This window comes from Daktulosphaira vitifoliae, unplaced genomic scaffold, assembly GCF_025091365.1.
Source record: "Daktulosphaira vitifoliae isolate Bord-2020 unplaced genomic scaffold, ASM2509136v1 Scaffold_1, whole genome shotgun sequence".
NCBI classification, from domain to species: Eukaryota; Metazoa; Arthropoda; class Insecta; order Hemiptera; family Phylloxeridae; genus Daktulosphaira; species Daktulosphaira vitifoliae.
This window is the reverse complement of record NW_026099572.1, coordinates 55142914-55166323: the sequence shown is the minus strand read 5'-3', so window position 1 is coordinate 55166323 and position 23410 is coordinate 55142914. Positions and strand designations below refer to the sequence as shown.

General features: G+C 24.2%; 2 protein-coding genes and 1 long non-coding RNA gene across 20 annotated transcripts in view; 2 read left to right on the top strand and 1 right to left on the bottom strand.

Annotated features, from left to right (window-relative positions):
* The first annotated feature begins 3122 nt into the window (after positions 1–3122).
* Positions 3123–11869, top strand: LOC126910375 (major facilitator superfamily domain-containing protein 6-B-like). Of its 14 annotated transcripts, XM_050692892.1 has the most exons (11): positions 3123–3320; positions 3724–3790; positions 6502–6629; positions 7064–7107; positions 7170–7463; positions 7818–8180; positions 8618–8805; positions 8872–9008; positions 9680–9801; positions 10506–10748; positions 10813–11869. In XM_050692892.1, exons 5-11 carry the CDS (start codon positions 7397–7399, stop codon positions 11019–11021), a joined length of 1329 nt encoding a protein of 442 aa, XP_050548849.1. In that variant the 5' UTR covers positions 3123–3320; positions 3724–3790; positions 6502–6629; positions 7064–7107; positions 7170–7396; the 3' UTR covers positions 11022–11869. The 14 variants fall into 14 exon arrangements, with proteins under 14 accessions (XP_050548849.1, XP_050548851.1, XP_050548854.1 ...); XM_050692894.1 differs by lacking the exon at positions 3724–3790; XM_050692897.1 differs by lacking the exon at positions 6502–6629.
* Positions 11870–14507: 2638 nt separating this feature from the next.
* LOC126894901 (unconventional myosin-Va) overlaps positions 14508–23410 on the top strand; it is a 31089-nt gene continuing 22186 nt past the window's right edge. For 2 of the 5 annotated variants that reach the window (XR_007701537.1, XM_050666230.1), the window contains exon 1: positions 22066–22298. Coding sequence is in view for 4 of the 5 variants with exons in the window: in XM_050666230.1 (XP_050522187.1) it covers positions 22197–22298 (102 nt within the window). In the remaining variant the exon portion in view is untranslated. Of the gene's footprint in view, positions 14701–15250; positions 15332–17727; positions 17747–18158; positions 18201–22065; positions 22299–23410 lie in introns of those variants that run through there. The other 3 variants (XM_050666232.1, XM_050666233.1, XM_050666234.1) reach the window with 3 other exon arrangements.
* Positions 15919–22082, bottom strand: LOC126894942 (uncharacterized). Its single transcript, XR_007701550.1, has 3 exons — positions 21944–22082; positions 16998–17030; positions 15919–16891 (listed from the first exon to the last, which is right to left on the bottom strand). It is a non-coding gene; the product is annotated as an uncharacterized LOC126894942 (long non-coding RNA).

Genomic DNA, 23410 nt, shown 5'->3' with positions numbered 1-23410 from the left:
ACCTTCTCAGCTTCGCATCGAAGCTAAAACACATCATAGTAAAATTAATACCTTCTCAGCTTCGCATCGAAGCTAAAAATAGCCAATACTTAAAAACATAATATTCCAACATTTTTAGTTATTTTAATTTCTCAAATTTTATCTATAGTGACTCTAGTATGTCGTCTAAACTCTGTACAAAGTTCTTTTTTTATTAATTTTTTTGTAAAAAAGAATTCAACCCAGAAAAAAAAATAGCGTCTATTGACAAAAATTGTTGAGCTAAAGCTTAACACTCTAAGTACGATTACATACGGTTTTATATAAATCTTTAATCGCGCTTAATGTGGAAAAAAACTATTTTCTGGATCTGTCTTTGTAGTGAAAATTGATATTAAAGCTAAAAATAAATAATTTTTTTGTGTAAAAAATTGTACAAAAACTTATTTGAAAGTGTTTATAAGAAATTAGTGCACTCTACAATGGCATGTTAAGAAATGGGTGAAAGAGAACTAATCCCCTTTTTTTTATTAAAAAATATTTATTTTGTCTTTAAATTTATAAAACTTTAAAAAGGTTTTTTATTTTAAAATATCTTACAAGAGAATTTAACGGATTTTCATAAAAATTATGTTAAATTTACCTCTTATTGAATATAAAGTTAAACTTATTAAACAATTTTTGCTTCTATTAAGTCAAAATTTCAAAATTATATATAATTTTGAAATTTTGAACTTTCTTTTTATATAACTTTTTGTATGTTTTTTTAGATTCAATGTGAAACTAAGAAAGTACTAATCTTGTGATTGCTTGTGTTTTTTTATATCGGCTCTCACTAGACTAATTTTAATTAATACGTCAAAAAAGCACGATTTTAATCTAGTTGAATTTATAGTCACCAAATATTGTAAATAACCCTAATTGTAGACTATTTTAGCTCAACATGCAAGTTTAAGACTGATATCATTAAATAGAAAATTTGATGACGATTTAAATAATTTATATTTATAATTAATTAAAAAAATTTATCTAGAAAAGTTTATTTTTGATTCTGATAAAAATTCCTTATAGACAAGCGTATTTATTCATAATTAAACAAAATTATTTTTTAAAAGTTTTGTATCAGTTTTGTGAATTAATTTTTATATACATTTGACATATAAGTAATGAAATATACTACTACTTTATAATTTTTTATAATTTCTCCATAAATATAGATAAATAAATACTAATTAAAATATTCAGAACTTAACTAATTTATTAAATATTCAATAATTATTTATATTTATATACTGCACATAATACATTCTGCTTATTACGCAATTTTTTAGTTAAAATGTATTTATTGGTTATTTCTACATAACCTAATAATCAACACACAAATATTATATTAATTATAATTATTTTGTTGTTATTTAGTCTATATGCAAAACCCAACCTTTGTGTTAAATCTAGCCAAAAAAAAGTTGGATCGAGTTTTCAATGACAAGTTTTTTTTTGTTATAATCTAGTGAAACTAGAAGATCTTAGTCTACCAGTATGATAAAGATATTAAAAAGATAGATTGAATAATATCTTTAGTTAATCTTTTAGTTTTTGTAATAAGATTTGTTTTTAAAAATAGTTGAACCAATATAGAACGTACTAAAAATGATTGATTTCTACAAATTTATATCAATTGTTATTTTTATAAGATCACTTATGGATGATCATTATATTCATTTACATTGATAAAATGAGAAACCTACAGATTTAAAATACAGTTGTTAATCTATTGTGTTTTAAATCGATAAGGCATTTTAATGCTATCAATTATCGTTTAGGATTTTTTTCCTTAGTATTATTACTATAATTATTATTATTATTATTTGGTTCGTATCAAATTCTTACAAGATAATAATGCATTATTTAATAACAAATTATGCGTGGTTATCAATATTAGGTTCTTAATACATGATAAATTAATAAAATTAAATATAGTATAATAAATCTCAAATTATTGATTATAATTATTCTAATTGGTTTAACATAATAAAAATTATTTCAAAGTTAATATATTTAGGAGCTCTGTTAAAAGGCGTATATTTAGCCTAAAACTTAGGTTAAAACTCTAAAATTATTATAATTAACGACAAAGATGTGAAACTTTTTTAGATAATATTTTTTTAACTTATCACATTCAGGCACATAATTACAAGGAAAATTGATGATATATCCTCTCTCAGAACAAAAGTAATTACATAGTGAAGATACATTAATTGTAAACAAAAGGAATTATTGTTTTCGTTCGGAAGAAATATTGAAGAAGAATAATACTTCAATTTTTGTATTTTAAAGTTGGTAAATTTATGTGTAATTAATAGGAATAAGAATTTTTAGCATATGTTATCTTTTTAGTGCATTTTTTGAATAAATTTGTATGAATAAATGCATTATTCCCATTGCCAAGTAGGAATGTGTTAATTTATTGTTTCATATAAACATATAAAAGGTCTTGTATCACTCAGTTGTTTTAAGGTTTATTTTTTTTTTAATTTTTAATTATATATTAGTGTAATACTTTTCAGGTCTTAACAATTACATGTAATAAATTATAAACTTTGAAATCATTTTTTAAAATGTAGATGAAAAAAAATTATGTTAGTAATATGTAAAATATTATGTTGCTGATGTTTCATAAATAACTCGTTCTTAGCATGAGTATTGTTTAGTGTCTTATAAGCTAATATTTGTCTTCAGATTCGCAATTTTTTTTCATCAAAAATAATCAATGTATTGTATCTATCCAAAAAAAGTTAAAACTATTTCTTGTTATTTAGTTTATACACAGAAAACTATATTTTTGAAAAATATTGTTTAAAAAAACATAATACTTTCCATAGGATACTTAAAAGAATAGGACATAAATGAAATCTTTTACATTGGTAAAGTTATATATATACTTGAAAAATAAGTGTTATGATTTACAGTTAATATAATTATAACACCACTGAAAATGGTTCAGCCATATGTTTTGTCTTTTATGAGCTATCATGTCTAGTTTCATACTCAATAGAGGTGACATCAAGTTTGTCCTCCACTGAAAATTATGTACCGATAATCATTTACTGACAACTAGTGATTTGCATAATTTTTTTCGACTCATTTTACTTTTTTTACATTTTTACACATTGATATGCATACATTTAAATTTGTTTTACTACTGCTGTAGTAGTGACCGTTAAAAACGTGACTTAAAAACGTCGCGTTATAATATTACTAGTTAACAAATTCATGAAGTCATGTTCTTTTATACAAATATTTTGTATATTTACACCAGAGTGTAAAATTGAAGCAGTAAGGTAATTTAATTATATTCTTTTTTTGTTTATACATTTTGTCATAAAATGTTTTATTGCCGAATCTTATTTAATTATTATTTTTTAATACTTCCTACAAAATTTCCTTTAACTATTTCAATAATTATTCATTTTGATGTTAACTTAAAGGTATACACTTCTATATAGAAGGAGTGGTTTATGAATTACAGGAATTTAATTAACCTTGAATACTTTTCGAGTTACGCCCATACAAATAATTCTTAGTAATATTACGGGAAAATATCAGTGCAATGTGGCAACGTGTAGTAGAATAAATCAAATATTACTCGATTCATTAATATTGTAAAACATTTAAAATAATAGAAAAATTATCTTGAACATTTTATCTTTCATCTTTCAAAAACCACCACGTGTTGTTTGTTAGAATATAATATTATAAAACGCAGAAAATGAACGATGAGTCTAAATTAATGTTGAATTTTCTTCGACTAGTAAGTATTAATTATTTTTAAATTGTTGATTGTCTTTATTGGAAATTTGTTATTAAATAACAAGTTTTAATTTAATTGATATCAAGTATTTAGTTTAGTCAATAAAATATGATCTTAAAAAATCAATATACTATATTACGATTAGTATATAAAGATGAGTACTTTTTGGATGTTATTGATAACAATTTATTAACTGTAATATGTAATGCAGATATTCCATAGTTATTGATAATAATCCTAATTTTTTTACAATGATTATCTTATTAGTATAAAGTTTTTTAATCAGCAAATATGATAAACTACAACAGCTGATTGATATTAATATATTAAAATTATATAAAGTTACAAAAGGTAACAAATAAGTAACACCAAGTAAGTACATTATTATTTACCTTTATAATAACACGGGTGATGTTAGTTAATACGGCCGTGTACAAATTAATGTTTTATCCAAATTTAAGACTGGTATTGTTTAATATCAAAGATCAATAAATTAAGTTATTAAATGATTTGATCATTCCTATTTTTATTTTTTCTTATCTGAATATTTTAAACATATATTTCTTACTTGCATTTAATAACAATGATAGATTGTAAATATATTTAAAAAATATTTAAGTTGTTCACATTTGTTGAGCATTGGATTTGCTACCCTCTTACACAAAAACTCATCGCGTAGCACATTTCAAGGATTTAAAAATGCAATAAAAAATTGGTTTTAAAAAAAGTTAAAATCTCTTGAATATGTTTCAATTAGTGTCTTAGGTCAATTATTATCACACTTAAATTCAATGTTGAGAAAAGGGTTTTATATTCTAAAAGTATATTTTCAAACATTTTTTGGCTTGTTTTATTTATTATTAATGTCGGGTTGTATATGGTACATAAAAGACTAGTTGATTATCAACAGTTCTGTTTACTTATGTCTGGAATTGTTGGTTTGTTGCAAAATAACCACATCTCGTAAAAAAAGCCACTGCACTTTATTTGATCACATTTAGTGCTCATGTTTTTACTTCTATAACTAACAAAAATCGCCGATTTGTAGTTAAGATATGGATACAGTAATACTAACGGGAGGTCAAACTGCATACATAAATACAACTGATATTCGCGGTCATCTTGACACAATACGAGCGGTCTAGACGCCAGTTGACTTCTCACCATCTTCGCGAACATATCAACTCATATATATATATATATATATATAACTTACTGAACTAGTATGTGTGTAGTGTTGATAATTCTAATATTATTCTTGAAATACGTATCTGCGATTTTTTAGTAATATTTGTGGCTTTTTAGTTAAATATTTTTTAGTTTTTAATTAATTTTTTAAATTTTAATCAATTTGAGTGCTAATGTAATGTTTTAGTCGATTCCCTGTTGGATTAACAACAGGTATGATACCTACTTAGCTTCAATAAACTAATAATTGGTAAGCTCCTACACAAACATAGTGTAAACTCTTACAAAGACCAATGCATGGGATACATTGCACCGAGACAATAAAATTTTTAGATTTTTAAAGGCCTCACTTTTTTAGAATGTTTGAAAAATTAGATGTGTGTTATTTTATGACTTCATTTTTTCTTTCAAAATTAGTCTCATTTTAGTTTTAATACGAAGCGAAAAAATAGTCTCAAATTTTTTTACGTACACCTCTTTGTATACTAAGCTTTACTTTCATATATCGATTATTGGATAAAAAATATTGTAAAATTAATAATAATGTAAACTACTAGAATAATTAGTGCTAACTGTTCTTTAAAATATAGTAAAAGATGTAATGTTTTTTAAATATAAACGCCATAATATAAAAATAATTATTTGCATAAAATTGATGTATTTAAATAAATAAAATTTAAGTAAAAATATAATTAATTTAAGTAATTCATTTCAAATATTAAAGCCATAATATCAAATAGAATTTTGCAAAATAACAATCTTAAAATTTATAAATAAAAAGTATATTTATTTTTGTAATTTTTTTTTACAAATTTGATATCATAAATTCCCGTTTAATGGTCAGCAGCTCTATTAGGTAATGTTTTACCTAATGACAGTATTCTTGATAACTGATAATATTTTGTAGGTAACATAATGTAGTTTTTTTTTCCTTCAATGGAATAGTCATGTAGAAAGATAAAATGTATAGAAGTTTACATAAAGCCGATAAACTGTATCATTATGTTTAGTAAGTAATGAACAGGTCAATTGTTATTAACAATGAGAACAACAGAAATCCATTTCCTTACTTACTAAACACTTTATACAGAGTGTTCAGTAAGTCAGGAAACGGGTATCTATTGTTCTCATTGTTACAAACAATGAGAACAATAGATACCCGTTTCCTGACTTACTGAACACTCTGTATAAAGTGTTTAGTAAGTAAGGAAATGGATTTCTGTTGTTCTCATTGTTAATAACAATTGACCTGTTCATTACTTACTAAACATAATGATACAGTTTATNGGGTTGGGTTTAATAGTCTAGCTACCTCTGTTATAGACTATACCTCTTAAGTCTCCTAAACTACTGTTGACAGGCTTTTAGGTATAACACCTAAGTAGCATCATACCAGCTTAAATTTATCTTGTATTCAACTGTCTAAATAAAAGAAATATATTAAAAATCTCAATTATTAGAATATAAATTATCTATTTAAATGAAAAAAAAATGTCTTCATATTGATTAATTTATAAATGCAGGGCCGGATTAAAACCTATATTTAAATTGTATAAGAAGAACTGTCACTAACCGTGACAGGCTAGTCAAATTTGTGATGGGCCAATTTTAAGGGCCTAACTAAATATAAAACAATTGAAAGCTAAACTAGGTAACTATTTTTTCTTAGAATTAAAATTATATTAAAAATATTAATTTAAAACTAAAAAATATGTAACCCAAAAAGTCTCAAAAAATTCCAAAAAAATGTCAGTATGTGTTTTGTGTATAATAATACTAACATCGTTTCCGAAATATGCATCATTGATATTTTATTAATTTTTTGTGGCTTCATGAGTTAAATATTTTTATTATTTTTTGGTTTTACATTAATATTTTTAATATAATTTTAAATAATATTAACCACAAGTGATAAATTGTTACTATATTTTTTCTTATGATAAAATAACTAAATACAATTACTTTTTTGATACAAAAAAATTTGTATTTAAAAAAATGAATAGCATACAGGTGGATTTTTAATTTATTTGTGATCTCATCCTAATAATTTTTCGTGTTCTGATCTTCCCTTTTTTAAATTTTTAGGTGCGGTACCGCAATGAACATTTATACTACTGTAGTTAATATCTGTATGTATTCAATATTATACGAATCTTGATTCTCATTCATGAACTCTTTTTTTTTTTTTAAGCCGAGCATGATAATTACACAAATTAAAATTATTTTGTTGTGACAACTCTATGAACTTATAATCGAAATGAATTATACGAGTCAATGGTCTTAAATACAATTGCTCTTTATAAAACAATACGATATGAAAATACTCATTGATTGATTTAAAATAACACTTGTTGGCATTAAATGTGTATATTTTATTTTGTAAAGGACAAACATCAAAAATCATTTGTCAGCTAAACAATGCCAAACTTTAAAATTAATAAAAGACTCTTGTTAATGAAAATATGCTTCTTTATTTTTGACTCTGGTAAGTAAAAACAAATCATATTACTTTAATTAAAATATATTGTATTAAATTCATTATTTATTACATGTATCGTATTATATTTAAAGTAAATTACAGAATGCTTCAATGGGTCGTTAAAGCTTCATAATATTTTTAAGGATTATTCCAAAAATAATTTGCGAAACATTTATAAATAAAAAGCGATTCTAAATTGTATTTAATTTTTTATATTAAATTATATAAAGTATTATACAGAGTGTTCAGTAAAAAAGGAAATAGGTTAATTGTTACAAACAATGAGAACAATAAAACCCTTTTCCTTAAGACTATAGATCCTTAACAGTTATTAATGTATTGTTCATTTTTTTTATTTAGGCACTGCACCTATCACGCCATTTTTACCAATAATCGCCAAACAACGAGGTATACCCGTATTTATTTCTGCATTAATATTTACCATTTTACCAATTTTAAACGTATTGGTAAGACCATTGGTTGGATATATGACTGATCGATGGCGTTGTAGAAAGGCTGTATTTTTGTGTGCTAGTCTGTCAACAGCTATTGTGAATCCTATTTTACATTTTATTCCGACTTTGACTGATAAAGAAAAATTGGACGATGTGAATATTTTAACAACATGGAAGTTTTGGTTGTTTTTATTGGTTATTACTTTAAGCCGTGTTCTATGGATGATAGTAGACGTTCTTCAGGATACTATTTGTATAAATATCTTAGGTTAGTGAAAACAAATGTATTAATCTGATTATACTGAATTTACATTTATATTAAATTTCATTAATTTTTGTGTCAAATCCATATTTTTAAAAAAGCTGAGGGAACTCAACGTTTTTTAAATTTTTTTTAGATATTTGTCATTATTATTGTATAGGAAGAGTTAGGAATTTTCCCAAATACTTTTGAAATATATTTTTTATAAGCTTCTAACTGTGAAATTTTCAAAAAAACAATTAAATAAATACTTAAAATTACTTTTTAGATTGTATGTGTTTGTATACCTATAGGTAAATCATTTTTTAAATAAATTTTTATTTTAAATACAAAAATTAATTAATAAAATATATTTTATATACATTTATTATACTAACAAATTTTTAATGGCCTAACTATTTTTAAACTATTATTTTAATTTTCAATTACCTATTTTTCTACAGGTAAAGAAAGTTCAAATTATGGCTCTCAGCGGATTTTCGGAGCAGTTGGATGGGGATTCAGCTCCTTGTTTACTGGATGGTGTATTGATTGGTATAGCCAAGGTGAAAAAGAAAAAAACTTTTTGCCTGCTTTTGCAATTTCTTCATTTTTAATGACCATTCATTTTTTGGTTGCATCTAACTTGGAAGTATGATTCCTTAAAAATACAGTTAATAAGTTATCTTTCATAAATGTATTGTTCAATAATTTTTAGAACAAAGAAAAAAAAAATATAGTTAAAGTTGAAGGTGCTATTTTAAAAGTTATGTCTGATATTAAAGTAGTTGCATACCTATTATGGACAACATTCGCTGGAATTTTCACAGCTTTTATTTGGTATTTTATATTTATGTAAGTTCTTTTGAAAAACATTAATTAAATATATAATGATATTTATAATTAAATATTAAAAATATAAAAATTATAATAAAAATAATGTAAAAATTAAATTTTTTGCAAAGCAAAAAAGTCAGAGAAACGTTTACTATATTAATTTTCAAATTGTTAAATATGGCTTAAATATTATTTCTGGATAATGTATTCTAAAATATTGAATGTAACCCCTCAGTTTCATAAATATTTAGCAATACATGTATAAAATAATACTTAAAAATATACAAACATTATTATAATTAACCCTTGACTAATTAAAAAATTAATCAGAAGAATAATAACATTAAATTCTATGATTCTAAGCTTAGAAATAAATAAATCACATAGGTTATAAAATAAAATAAATTTATTTAAGTAAAGTAAAGACAATGATATTTCTTTATTTAACTCATATTTAGCCATACCATAATTGAAGACTTCCCAAAAGATCTGCATGTATTACATGATATTAATAGTACCCACATTATTTTATCTCTTAGAAAGGTCTTCAATTATGTGTATACAAAATTATAAAGTTAATTTTTAAATATTCATTGAATGATAGTTCAACTCCAGATTACCTAAGACCCAAACATGTATTCATTTTTATTTCTATTTTATAAAATATTCTAAACTTTTTGTAATCATAGATATATTGAAGAAATATCTGAATTATATCATCCAGAACGTAAACCTTGGTTGAATACTATTGAAGGATTTTCATTCCTTATACAATGTGTGGTTGGTGAATTACCTATTTTTCTAATGTTTGGTTAGTAAAAATTAATTATTTACATTATAATTTATTTTATTATATAATATAATAATTTGATATTGATATTCATTTTAATAAATTTGTTTTGTCTATATTTAACAAGTATTAAAAACAGATAAACAATAAATAATTTAATAGTTTTTAAAAATTTAACATTGAATGAAAATTATTATTTGAAATTACTTAACAATTGGTTATTTAAAAAAAATGTTTTGTACAATTATTAAAATAGTTAGCATTTTCAATTATTTTCATTAAATTAGGTTGTATATATTAATAATATTGTAATTAAAAATCTTGTTTAATTGTTATTTTTTCTTCATAAAGTTACATTAAATTTTTTTTTAATTCTTGGTTAGATTTAAAAATTAATTTAAATAATATATATCTTTTGCTATAGTAGCAATCTTAGAGAGTAAATAAAATATATAAAATAATGATTGAGTAGTTTAATAAGATTAATCATTAATATAATAAATTAATTTTGAAAATTCTGAATTCATTGATAACTTTTAGTTTTACAATAATTTTATTGAACTTTTTAATTTTATTTAGACAGAAAAATATGTATATTTTTTAAAACAGTAGTATTAAATTCCAATTTTTTTTATCGTGTATTAATTTTAATAATAATTGTTTTTATAAAATAATTGCAAAATTTTTTAAATTTTAATTAATGTACTTTGTTTTAACTGTTTTAGGGTTTATATTAAAAATAATAGGCCATATGACTGCTTTTTCAATATCATTTATCATGTTTGGTGTAAGATTTTATCTTTATTCAATTATTAAAGATCCAGTGTGGACATTGCCAGTAGAACTTCTAAATGGAGTTTCATTTGCTATTGCATTTTTGTCTGGGATATCATATGCTGCCAAAGTAGCACCTCCGGGATGTGAAGGAACTCTCCAAGGATTATTTGGAATGGCCTTTCAAGGTTTAGGTAAAAGTGAAATATTGAATATCAAATTTACATATTAGTTATTAATATATTTGTAACTATTCAGGTATATCTGTTGGCTGTTTCATAGCAGGATACACATTTGAAAATATGGGTAGTTCAAAATCTTTTAGACTCATGAGTTTTGTAGCATTTTTTGTTTTTGTTGTCCAAGTTTTAGTTAATAAATTAATTCAAAAGAGAAAAAATAACAACTATAACAGAAAAGAAGAACTTGGGTCTGTTCAAGAAATGAAAAATTTACAATCAATTTGAATTTTGTACAATAATTATTTATTTTACTGGCTCACATTCTAAAACACAAAAAAAAAAAAAAACCAATTTTTTACACTTAAAATTTTGTAAAACCTATCTTGTTTATAATATTTTTTATCTGTGACGTGTTGATTTATTTTTTGTTGATAGTATCTCTGTGTATTTAATGATGTGTTACAAAGAATATTCCCTATAAATAAATTTAAAATTAATAAGTGTATAATGTATGACTATATTAGTATGAAACTAAGAAAGTACTTGTTAATAAATAAATAAATAATACTAAAAAAAAAAATGTTATGTACATTAGGAATACATTAAAATGAAATTGAGACATTTTTTATATTATTATTGATTGATATCTGACAGTAATAAAAATCACTGTCGTAAAATGCTTCATTTGAAACATATTAATATATATATATCCACTTAATAATAAGCGTCTATTAAACCTCTACAGTTTTCTTATATTGTTGGTTAAATTATGTAGAGGTGGGTCAGTAGATTTTCCTGTTTGATACGCATGTCGGTTCTTATGTAAAGGCCCCTTCTTTTATAGGTACCTATCAATAAGTTTTTTCATAGTCTTAAGAAGAAATGAAGTGAAATCTATTAATCTGTAGGATTTCGCTTCATAGTAGTTAGCGTAGTTACGTTTAGGCAGTGCTCGAATTGGCCAAAAATAAGTAGGGGAGCTCAATTTAACAATTTGAAAACTGCGTCCCTAGCATTTTGAAGACCTTTTTTTTTTTTTTTACTCATAACTTTATTTAGTATTTATTAATAAATCATATTTCATTATCATACTAATATTTAAAAAAAAAAAAAAAGAGGTGGTATTTTCCACCGTCCTCCCGTCACAATAAAAAAAAGTAGTTGGGGTGCGCAAAAAAATTTAAAAAAAAGTAGAGGAGCTACGTCCCCCTGCGCACCCCCCCAATTCGAGCACTGCGTTTAGGTATAAACACCACCCTGCCTTTCACCAGCTTTCAGGTTGATAACTGTAAGGTAGGCATACTCTAAATATGTTGCATAGATGAAGGATGTTTAAATCTAGTCCCTCTAGCAGCTTTATAACTGCCAAAAGAATTTATTTCCCATCCTATATCACTCGAGGTTATGACTTTCCTGGTTAGCTACCATTCTGCACGAGTCACATTTACCTCGTACTTTATGTGGCTGTTCTCTGTTATACACCCAGAGAAAAACCTCGATCTATATAATAAATTCATTGTTCAATTTGATAAATATATCATTACTATTGAATCAATGATATATTTATCAATATGATATTTTTTTTTCTTGTCTTGAACAATAATTATTTATAAGAATAGTTATTTTGTTCGTATTAATAAAACATTATCATAAACCCTTGATAAAATTTCTCTTTCAATTTTTGATTAAGGTTTTTCTTTGGGTGTAAGTTTCGGAGCCATGAATGTCTATGTTCAACAAATGTGATAATGTTTCAATATCATTGTCAGCGTACCGTTTGGCCATAATATTGCTTCGACGGTTTTGTTCGATCCATTTCTTAGTGAAAGTCATTGGACATTTATAACTTCCCACACAACTTTCCAACTCTTTCATCTGGACTTTTTCAATGCAAATTTGCATCTTCTTTTGAGAGTTCTTAGGAAATCTCACGTTGTTCCAAACAATATTTTATTTCTTTGTTTAAGAGTTTAGGTGAACTCTTTCTTAATTTTGACAGTGGGCATTTGCATCCATAACTAGGATAAGTTTTAATTATATATTCTTACAATAATTAAGTCCCTACCTATGTCTGAGGACTCAGACCTAGGAAAATTTTATTATATTGTCATTTAGAAAAACTGATGTTAATATTTAAATATACGCTAGTCTGAGTGTAATATAAGTTTCTTTTACAGTCCCTGTAACACATAAGGTTCCCTGTGTGTGATTCCCCGCACCATTCACAGATGACCGTTTCTTAGGTCTACAATTCACGATTTTTTAGGTCCTTTTGTTCCGACTGTTCCTGAGAAAGACTGTTTCCCAAATACCTTACCTATACGTGGCTCACTTCTTCCATTCTCTTTTGAGTAGATAGTATAGTGAGTCTGTTTATTTTTCACCTGTGCCTAACCTCCTTTTCCTATTGGTGGGGGGATTTTACAATTTTCCTTTTCCCAGATTTTTGGGTAATTGATTTCTTTCCTTTCTTCTGGGTTATCGGTGGCTTAGTAACATAGTCCGTGAAACAAACTCTGCCCATTCCAAAATGTGATCTGTATCTTCAGCGCTTTTCTCATCCACACTTAAAAATAGTACACATAAAATAATATCCTTACATTTTAAAATCGCTATATTTTCTGAATGACTGGTCCAAAAATTGCTGTTAACTACACTTTTTTTTAATTAGATTATTTTTTTATTTTATAGACTAGTAAATGATAGGGATCGGCCTGATCTAGTGGGTAGAAATGTATGTTTCGGTGTACGGGTCCAGGGTTCAATCATCAGGGTGCTAAAGAGTTTTTTCTTGTGATTTCTGGAGCTAGCCGGACATAATACCCGCCCTGTCCGTCATCGTCCTAATCAAGAACCATTTTTGACTCTTTAACATGTGAAAAAGTGTCATTACCCTCTGTAGCATTTTAAGTTCGGGAAATAGAAGGATGTAAAAATCGTTTATAGGCTAGTTAAATATATATATATATTGCAATTAAAAATAATAAAGTTGATATCTATAAAAAGTCAAAGGGATGAATCGAAGTTACTTAGTAAATTAATCACTTTGTAACATTATTAAATGTAGATTGAAGGTGAGGTGTGTGTTACGTTATTTTTATCATTTAGCATTACTCTGTTTTGCTTATCTCTCCATCCAATTATAAAAATGTTCTAAATTTATAAAATACTAGCTGAAAAGTTGTTGTCGACCAGTCATTTTCTTAGTTAATTTATAATAATTTTCTAAAATTTAAGCTAGTAAAATATGTATGCTGCCATTAAAAAAAAAAAAAAACATATATAGCGCTCTTATAAGGGAATAGGAATGGACCTTAAAAATATTTAAACATTTATAAATCGAGAAAAATGTTACTAAACAAGGCCAAAATAATTTTATAAGATAATTATTTTTTTAGGAAAAACCTAGTGAGTAAATGATAAATCAATCATTATGTACATTAAGCTTTTTTGCACAAGCTATGAATTTGAATGCAAAACATATACTGGAAAACTCTAAAGGACAATGGACAGTACTATTTTATTAACCTGTACCAATAACTATTGAAATACTGAAGTCGCATATACGCAGGGAATATATACGGTTGTACTAGCTATTCATAAAATGTGTAGCCCATATGATAAAAAAATTATGGTGAGACCACATATTTCAGTATTAGCTCAACAAGTTAACGTTCGTATACAACATCATTCCAGTTATTTATTGATTAATCTTGACTACTAACATCATTTTACTCGAATATATTGATAACAATTTACCGCGCGCCTGTTTACCTACACTAATAGTCATCTGTGATTGTCTATTCATTTGTTGGCAAGATATCAAAACTATTCATTTGTTAAACTATACTATTATTAAGTTCGTTAAAATTTTTTGAATAATTTTAAATACGTTTTGAATAGATATTCAATGGCATCTTTCATTTTAAAAAACGTTAAAATTTTCAGTTGAAATCCACATAAGGTACGTGATTATTATTATTATTTCGAGATGCCAAATCTATATTTTCCGCCTACTTACTTTTTTTATAATACTTATCTATTAGTTACTACCAACGTGGAACTACTAAATGTTTGATTTACGGTCAAAGATGTTAAAATTTCTAATAGTTAAAAATAAAAAAAAATAGTTATCTATGCATTATAATATCTTATTTTGTGATAAAGTGTTATAATTATATGATTATTTGTATTTTTAAACAATTCGGGTTTTTTGTTGTTTATTTTATATGTAAAACAAATAATATTCCTTAAACAATATAAAATTTTCTTTAAATAATGAGCTAGTATTTTTATATGCTAATTAAAATTAAATATTTATATTTAATTAAATTTTTTTTTTAATTAAAAAATTTATTTAATAAATTATTGAGTTAATGAGTGTAATCTAGTATTTTAGTATTAATATGAAATAAAAACTTTTTTTATAGACTTCTATCAATGGTTAAGCACTTTGGACAGTTAAAAAATTGTATCATCTGCAATTAAGAATCATTGTTCTATTTTTTTATTTTTACTATCTAAATTTTAACTATGATATAAAATTGCATGTACTTTAAAAGTTAATCGACTTAATTATTCCTCTTAGTAATAAGGTATGAAATAATAGCAATGGATAATTCAATAAATTTTTTTAAATAAATTAGTACTACATTACAAAAAGTTTCACTTTAATAGGAAAGTAAACTTAATTGTTAACTTATCATCATAGTTTCTAAAATTCTTCCTTAAGTTTCAATTTTAAATAGCTAGATAATAGTGCAAACTAATGAGAATTTAGGATATATTAGCAACCAAATTTATTAGTCTCGTGAAAATGTGATTAAAAATTTGGAACTTTTTTTAAATTAGAATTACAATATAAAAAAAATATTGATCTATCTAATTAAAATTAATTATAGTAAATTTTATTTATCTATTTCTATTTACTATTTGAGGCACCTAGAACAAAAGGGGTATAAATGACATTTTTTTTATTTATAATAATCAAGTTCAAAGTTTACTTTTTTTTTGTCTTACTTTTATTATATTAATGAAACAAAAAAAATATATAATAATATTAATTAATCTCAATGTTATTAAGTAATCATTGACTACAAATCAATAAACTTTTTGAAATATATAAATAATAATAACCTATTATTATAAGAAAACAAAATTATAAAAATCACATACCATCAATCTTTGACAAAGAATTATTGAAAAAACTTTATATTATAAAATAAGATTATTAATATATAACTTGTTAATAATAATACTATGTTTAAAATAAAAAACTAATAACAACTTATATTAGTCACATGTCTTTATTAATGTTTTAGTCTTCATTCATATCATAAAAGTTGTCCATCTCAAAAGCTTCATCATCTTCTTTTTGTATAATATCTTCTTCTGGGGTACCTTGAGCTTGACACTGATTATTTATAAGATTATTAGACAAATTTTGGAAAAAATAATGAATTAGGGGTTTTATTAAATTTGATTCATGAGGTCCTTTACCTTTGCAGGTTTTAAAATAGATTTTACTGATACCAAAGGTAAATTTTGTGGGAAATTAGTTATAACCTTTCCACAACGAAACTTTTATTTCATAGACATCTCATAAATATCTCTTGACCATCAGCAGCACTATATTTGAAATAAAGTGTATCCGTGCTACCTTAATATGCAAAGTGTTTTCTTAAGAACTCTTAGCAAACTCTAAACTCTCCAAGAGTGTAAACACATAATACTGCCTTTGTTGCTGTATCACTTTTTCTACAAACCGTATTTAATGTAATAGCCCCATTTAAATATGCTGTTTGTAACTCCCAATATTTCTTAAAAATTTCCTTTCAGACATCTTCAGGTAAATTAGTGTTACATTTATACCTACATCTTTATTTGAACTCTATTAGTTCTTTACTCTTGTGTGTTTTGCCTTTAAGATCTACATAAGTCATACCTTTATTTCTTAAAATCATAGTTGTCACATGTTTCCATGTATCAATTCTTCTGACTTTTCCTAGAAGTCTGTGGCACATTTAATAGGGAATTACTTAGTAAATCATTAATAATATCTTATTATGATTGAGTTTCCAAACTTAAATTATTATTATTTGGCATATTTTTCTTGTCTGCATCGCTATCATCTCTACTAAACAAATATTCATAATCTAAAATTAAAATCATGAAACATTTATTAGATTCCAGAATATTGTGGTCTTAACTTAGGCCTAGACTAAAATTGCTTTTCTAAGTTAATAGTTCAAAATAACTTACCATCACTCATATTATTTTCTCCATTCATGTTCCCTAGTCAATAAAAACAAAATTATTTTTCTCAACTGCTTATTATTAAATAATTTTTTTTCTAAATTGATTTTGGTTAAATAACACAATATAATTAATATAAACTTAAAAACAATAATATATTATCATTTTACTACTCTTTTTTTTTTTATTGATAAAAAGAATAAATACACTTAGCAATAAAAAGGTATAGCTGATGTGGTTTAGTGGCAGAAAGATGTAAGTGCGTTTGTACCTATTTCCTTCTAATCCAGATCCCATTTATGTTTAGGAAATAAATAAGTGATTTGCTACCAGATTGCAGAAAATAATCAATAATTCACTAATATTTCTACCACTAAATAAAATGAAAAATTTATAGTTCATCTCATTTTTTTTTGAAAATGTCACTTATGCCCATTGTGTTCAAGACACCTCATTTCATAACAAAATTAAAATTTACATAATACATATTTTTTGAATATCAAAAGTAATTTTTTATTTTATTAAGCTTTCCAACTATGTTTTCTAAGTGATTAAAGATTAATTTAATTATAAAATAAAATGTTGACGTAGTAAGTGCAACTTAAAGCAGTTAGACCATTTTTTAATGATATATCAGTATTACTGTGTGACTAGATACTATTTGACAGTTTTTTAAATTTAATTTTTATACTTCACTTAGTTAAAAATTGCTAATCCAAATGAAAAATTGAATAAAACAACTTATTTTAACTAAGGTATGAATTATTTGCTGCCAATTAATAATATGTTATGAAAAGTAAATGGATTGTGCATAATGTTGTGTTAATTGTGTGTGTAATAAGATAGTTACTTTAAAAGAATTTGTCATAAAAAATTATTTTTCCATTTCATTTTAAAAGCTTGATTTATAGAAATTTTAATTTTAATTTATAAAAACATAGAAATATTATACAATTTTTTTCTATTTTTATTGAAATTTTAGCTATTCTATATATTTTTATAATCGTTTGTAATTGTATTCATATTGTAATATGTCCATGTATAAAAGTAAATCCCAATATTAAAATAAAAATAAAATATAAAATATTATAAATGCTTATAACAGTTTTAAAATTTATATTAATATAAGTTTCTTTAAATTACATAAATATATTTTTTATTTTTCAGAAATAAACAATGGCTGAAGACATAAAAAAGCTTTATGTTGTGGTGAGAATACAATTGTTTTGTTTATTACTTTATATATATACATGATGTCTGAAATTTTTTTTATTCAAATTGATACTAGTTGAATATAATTTTCCTGGTAGCATATTATGAGTACTTATATATAGAAAAGGCATATTGTTTAAATTGTTTCATTGTAATTTATAAAGTTGAAATTAAAAAATTTTTATTCAAATTTTATGGAAAGACATCATTATAATTTTTAATTAATTTATTTATAATGCTTTAAATTCTTTTATTGAACTTTTTTACTGACAACATTCTATTAATTTATTAATTAATTCCTTTAAAACATTTTGATAATTTTACATTTATTTATGATATATCTAAGAAGTTATTTCATCACATAAGTATTATATAAAATTTGCTATTAAGCAACCTATATGGCTCAGTTTGGAATACATAATGCCGCATTGTAACAGTAACAGAGTTTGATTCTGTCATATAGATACCAACCTCTTTAACACAAATAATAGCTTAAACTAACATTAAATGTGATTATCATAGTAACATTTTTGTAAAATTTATACAATAAGACTGTACTTTAAAGTTTTGTTGATTATAAGGTGGTATATTATTATTATTTAAAAATTTAATAAATAGGCTATATTATACTTGAAATTTTTTTAAATAAGTTTTGCTATTTTTACTTATAAATTTCAACAAATAGTGATATCAGTAATGTGATATATGTATGTCTTTTGAACTCACTTAAAATTTAAATATTTTTTAGCTTCGATGCGAAGCTGAGAAGGTATTGGTTTTACTAAGATGTGTTTTTTTTTTTTTGTGTCTGTTACCACTTTTTCTCAGTTCTCACCGAACCGATTTCTTTCAATGATACGTCATAAGATCACAAATCGTATCTAGTCGAAGACATTACCCTTAAAAATTGAAAAAATTTCCCTTGTTCACCGTAAATGGGGGAAACCTCCGAAAAAATTACAAATTTAAAAATGGCTAATTTTCGAAATTTTTTCAACTTTTTTTACTAAAAACTGCCGTAACTTTTTTAAAAATGAACATATCAATATAATTCTTTCTTTTATAGATGCATGATGTCTTTACCTATCATTTGGTATATTTTTTTTATAAATCTGACTTTTTACCTGCCTACAGGGGGGGATTCAAAATGACAACTTTTTCACAAAAAATTAATTTTTTTAACTTAAATTTTGAAAATGTTCCGGAAGGTCTGACACTTTTATATATATCTTAAATTAAAGCTAATGTAATATACTTTATTATGAAAAAAAAATTTCGGACTTTATTTTGTCTTCACGGTGAAAATGGCTACCAAATGCTATTATTGTGTGAAAATTCTCAATTTTATTTTTTACATTTTTAACTTTATAATGCTATAACTTATTGAAAAGTGTATTGATCAATATAATTTTTTTATGGGAAATACTATTTTTCAATATTCCTTTTTTCATTCGACATACTTTATCTTAATGAGGATATTAATAAGGAACTAGTAGCTTATGAAGCTTTTGGAATAATCCTCCAATTTTTAAAATTAAACACTATCTAAAGATTTGCATCGAAGCGTTTATTTTTGATAGTGATTTTAATCACTGTCAGATATCATTATACTTGATCCAACTATGCCACGTCACCACTGTGCCACGACCCCCCTGTGCTGGGTTTTTTTATATTCCTACTTAATAACATTACATATATAAATTTTTTCAATTTTTAGAGAATAACAAAAATTTTGACATATCCTCTGACAATAATTACAAAGTGGTATTTTATACATTTATAATTTGTCTTTAGTTTAATAACATGTTATACATTTTAATTCATTAAAATAGAAAAATATTGTGAAATAGTAAATTTAACATTTTGAACCAATTATATGTAATATACTAAAAATTGAATAATAAACTTAATTCCAGAGAAATATTCTGCGAGAAAAGCCAATTGTTACATAAAATGTAGTACTATATGTTGCAAGTTATACTAATAAAATCATATCAGCAAGATTTGCAAACAATTTTTAGTATCACATTATTATGAATAGTTCAAAATCTACTTTTTCCACTTATTGATTATCAATTTTACAATTTAAATTTTAAAATATTAATTAATTTTTTCAAAATGCATAACTGTTTACCATGGTTTTTGTAAAGTTGTATATTAAACATGGGTAACTTTTTTTTGACTATATGAATTTTTCATAAGAAATTTCTTTATTGGACTTTAATAAGAGTAATAACATTTATATCCTAAGGTATTATATATCCATTTACAAATTTTTAGCATTATTAAAATTTGTTTTTTAGTTTTTATATTTTTGTCAAGTAAAACAATTTTATATTAAACTGAAGTCTTTTTAAAAATATTATTAAATAATATCTATTTTTTCTTTTAGTTTTCTTAAATTAAGGCTCATTTAGGATTGGGTTTCCTTTTAATTCAGTTTTGGATTAAATTGTATGTAATCGATTTAACATAAACAATTTAAAAGACAATACTTTGAATCGTGGTGGACGGATTTATAGGTAGCATGTTAAGATCAGTACTCGGGCTTTTTAGAAATATTATACTTGGATCTCGTGTAACATTAAAGAATCCTTAAAAATATAAGTAATTAACAAAAAAAGGCGATTTAATATACCTTAAATATCTTATTACGCCTATGGACTTTTAATAACAAGTAAATAAAATATGGATTTAAAATAAATCGAGTTAAAAAAGTAATTAATATTTTTAAAGTTATAAAATATGATCTTCTAACTTAAAAATTTAGAATTTCAGTCTGTTTCTACTTTAAGAAAACACATTTAAAATTATTGTAATATTTTTATGGTTTTTCTCAATGATTTTTCTTGAACCTGATCATCACAAATAATTAAATAATAATTATTATAAAACTTAAAAATATAAAATACTTATAGAGGAGATATATATACTTATATAACATACTAATATAAAATAATTATAAAGGATATTGATACTAAATGACCATCAATAATGATGAAATAATTTGACCTCAGTCATCGCGTTTTCATCTGTACTCGCTGTTGTCTGTTAAGTTGTTTCAATAATAACTAGTATATATGTAAATATCTCGTATTATAATGAATTAAACAGTAGGTTTCATTTATGTTTTAGTGTGCTGTGTATTCATACTTATAAAGTGCCGCCTTCATGCTTATACCTTTTCTATCTTATTCTACGCAATATTATGAAATCTGACATATTCTACTTACAATATATATATATATTTTTTTTTTTTGAAAATATTGTTTTTTAGTTTTCATTTTTATTTGACTTAATTGATTTATACTTCCAAGAAATTCTTTACTTTCTTATTTATTTTATATATCATTAAAAATAGTTGAATTTTTTTTAAGTATTCATAACTTCATCTGTATTGTTTACTATAAAACTTATACCCAGATGATTGTACAAATCCTTATAAGATATTGAGTTTCTAATTATTTTTTACTCGAATTATGTTTTATCATTATTAATCGATTCAAAGGATCATAGATTTTAAAAAGAAACGTTACAAATTACATAAAACTTAGAATCCGTACTAATGCTAGTCTATTTTGCATGGCTATTAGGGACAGTTAACCTATTGTATAGTGAGTTCTCGCGAGTATAAGTTCACAGTGTTAATATTGTGTTAGTGTAAAATATTTCATTGTTATGTAGTTTAATTTATATATATATTTAGTGTTCCAACCGATATTGATTGTTTTTTTACTTACGCTATAGTAACTTAAAGTATGTTGATTTATTGAAAGATTAAAATTGTGTTTATGAAGATTTTTTTAATTTTCACTTTTTAATAAACAATGAATATTTATAAAAAACTGAAATATGAGCTAAACTCTGAAAATGTCTGCCGATGTTATTGATAAATTGACATAACAACACGACCATGTTCAGTTATATTATGAGTGATTATCAAGGATTACACTTAATAGTTTTATAATTACTTTGAACAAGCAAAGTCACAATATGACCCCGAGGAAATACTTAAGTAAACAAATGAACGATGAGTTTATTCGTCGTTTCCAACTCTGGACTTACGCGCCGGATTTTAAAGATTGTTACACTACTGTAAGTTAATATAAATGATTGTCTTAATGACTTAATACATAATTTCATGCTAATTTAAAAATATCGAATTTTTTTATAATAGTTATTATTCTTATAACATGATTCATTCATGTTTTGTAAAATATTTAAATTTTCTGATCGTCATTAAACCTTAAAACAATTATTATTCATTACATTTAAAAAGTGTATTGGGCATAAAATTTGTTAATTTTTAATAGTTGCTTATTCTCAACAGTTGTTTCAAACCTGTTGAATTGAGTATTATAACAGAGTTTAGTTTAAATAATTTTAATCAAACTGCTACCAAATTTGGTGTTGTTAAAATGGTGTGTTTCTATTTTAATGAAAAAGTATTATAATTTATCAGCTGGTGACAGTTTTTTGGATAAAGTTGCTCTGAGATCATAAGAAAATTAAAGAGCTCAGTGGCAACAATCGGTCCACTTTATTAAATTTTTCGATAGAGAATTATTTTTTCAACAGTTTGGTGTTATACTTAGTTGATAACTGAGCTAATCCGTCACTAGAAAAGCTAAAATTGGGAAAATAGAAATGCTGAATATACTAATGGTTTAGTACTAAAATTATTAAGTTTTTTGTGTCTCCTGAACAATTTAAAATATGGAGGTAACCGAATATTACACTAAACAATAAATTGTTGATTCGGCCGCTTGATTTCTAAATTTCTCTTAGTTTTTTTTAATATTAAATTTGAAATAACCGTTGACCGTATTATTTTGTCTCTTAGTCAAGGTCGATTAATCAAGGTTTGCTATCGGATATTTTGTTTTTATTTCATCAAATATGGAAATAAAATTGTGAGGTTTCTCACCAAAAAGACTTTTCGACAAGTGCGTGTGTGTTAAGTGTGCGAAAAAGTTTTTCTAAAGAATTTCAATCAAATTATTCTATATTAAATTTAATAATTGTTTTAAATTATATTCAAATAATTTTTAATATTTATTAATTTTTAATTAATTTGAAATTAAGTATTTTAAAAATATTGTTTTTTAAAGAAAGTGGTAGATATTAGCTTCGATGCGAAGCGGAGAAGGTATTAATTTTACTATGATGTGTGTGTTTTTTTTTTTTTTTTTTTTTTTTTTTTTTTT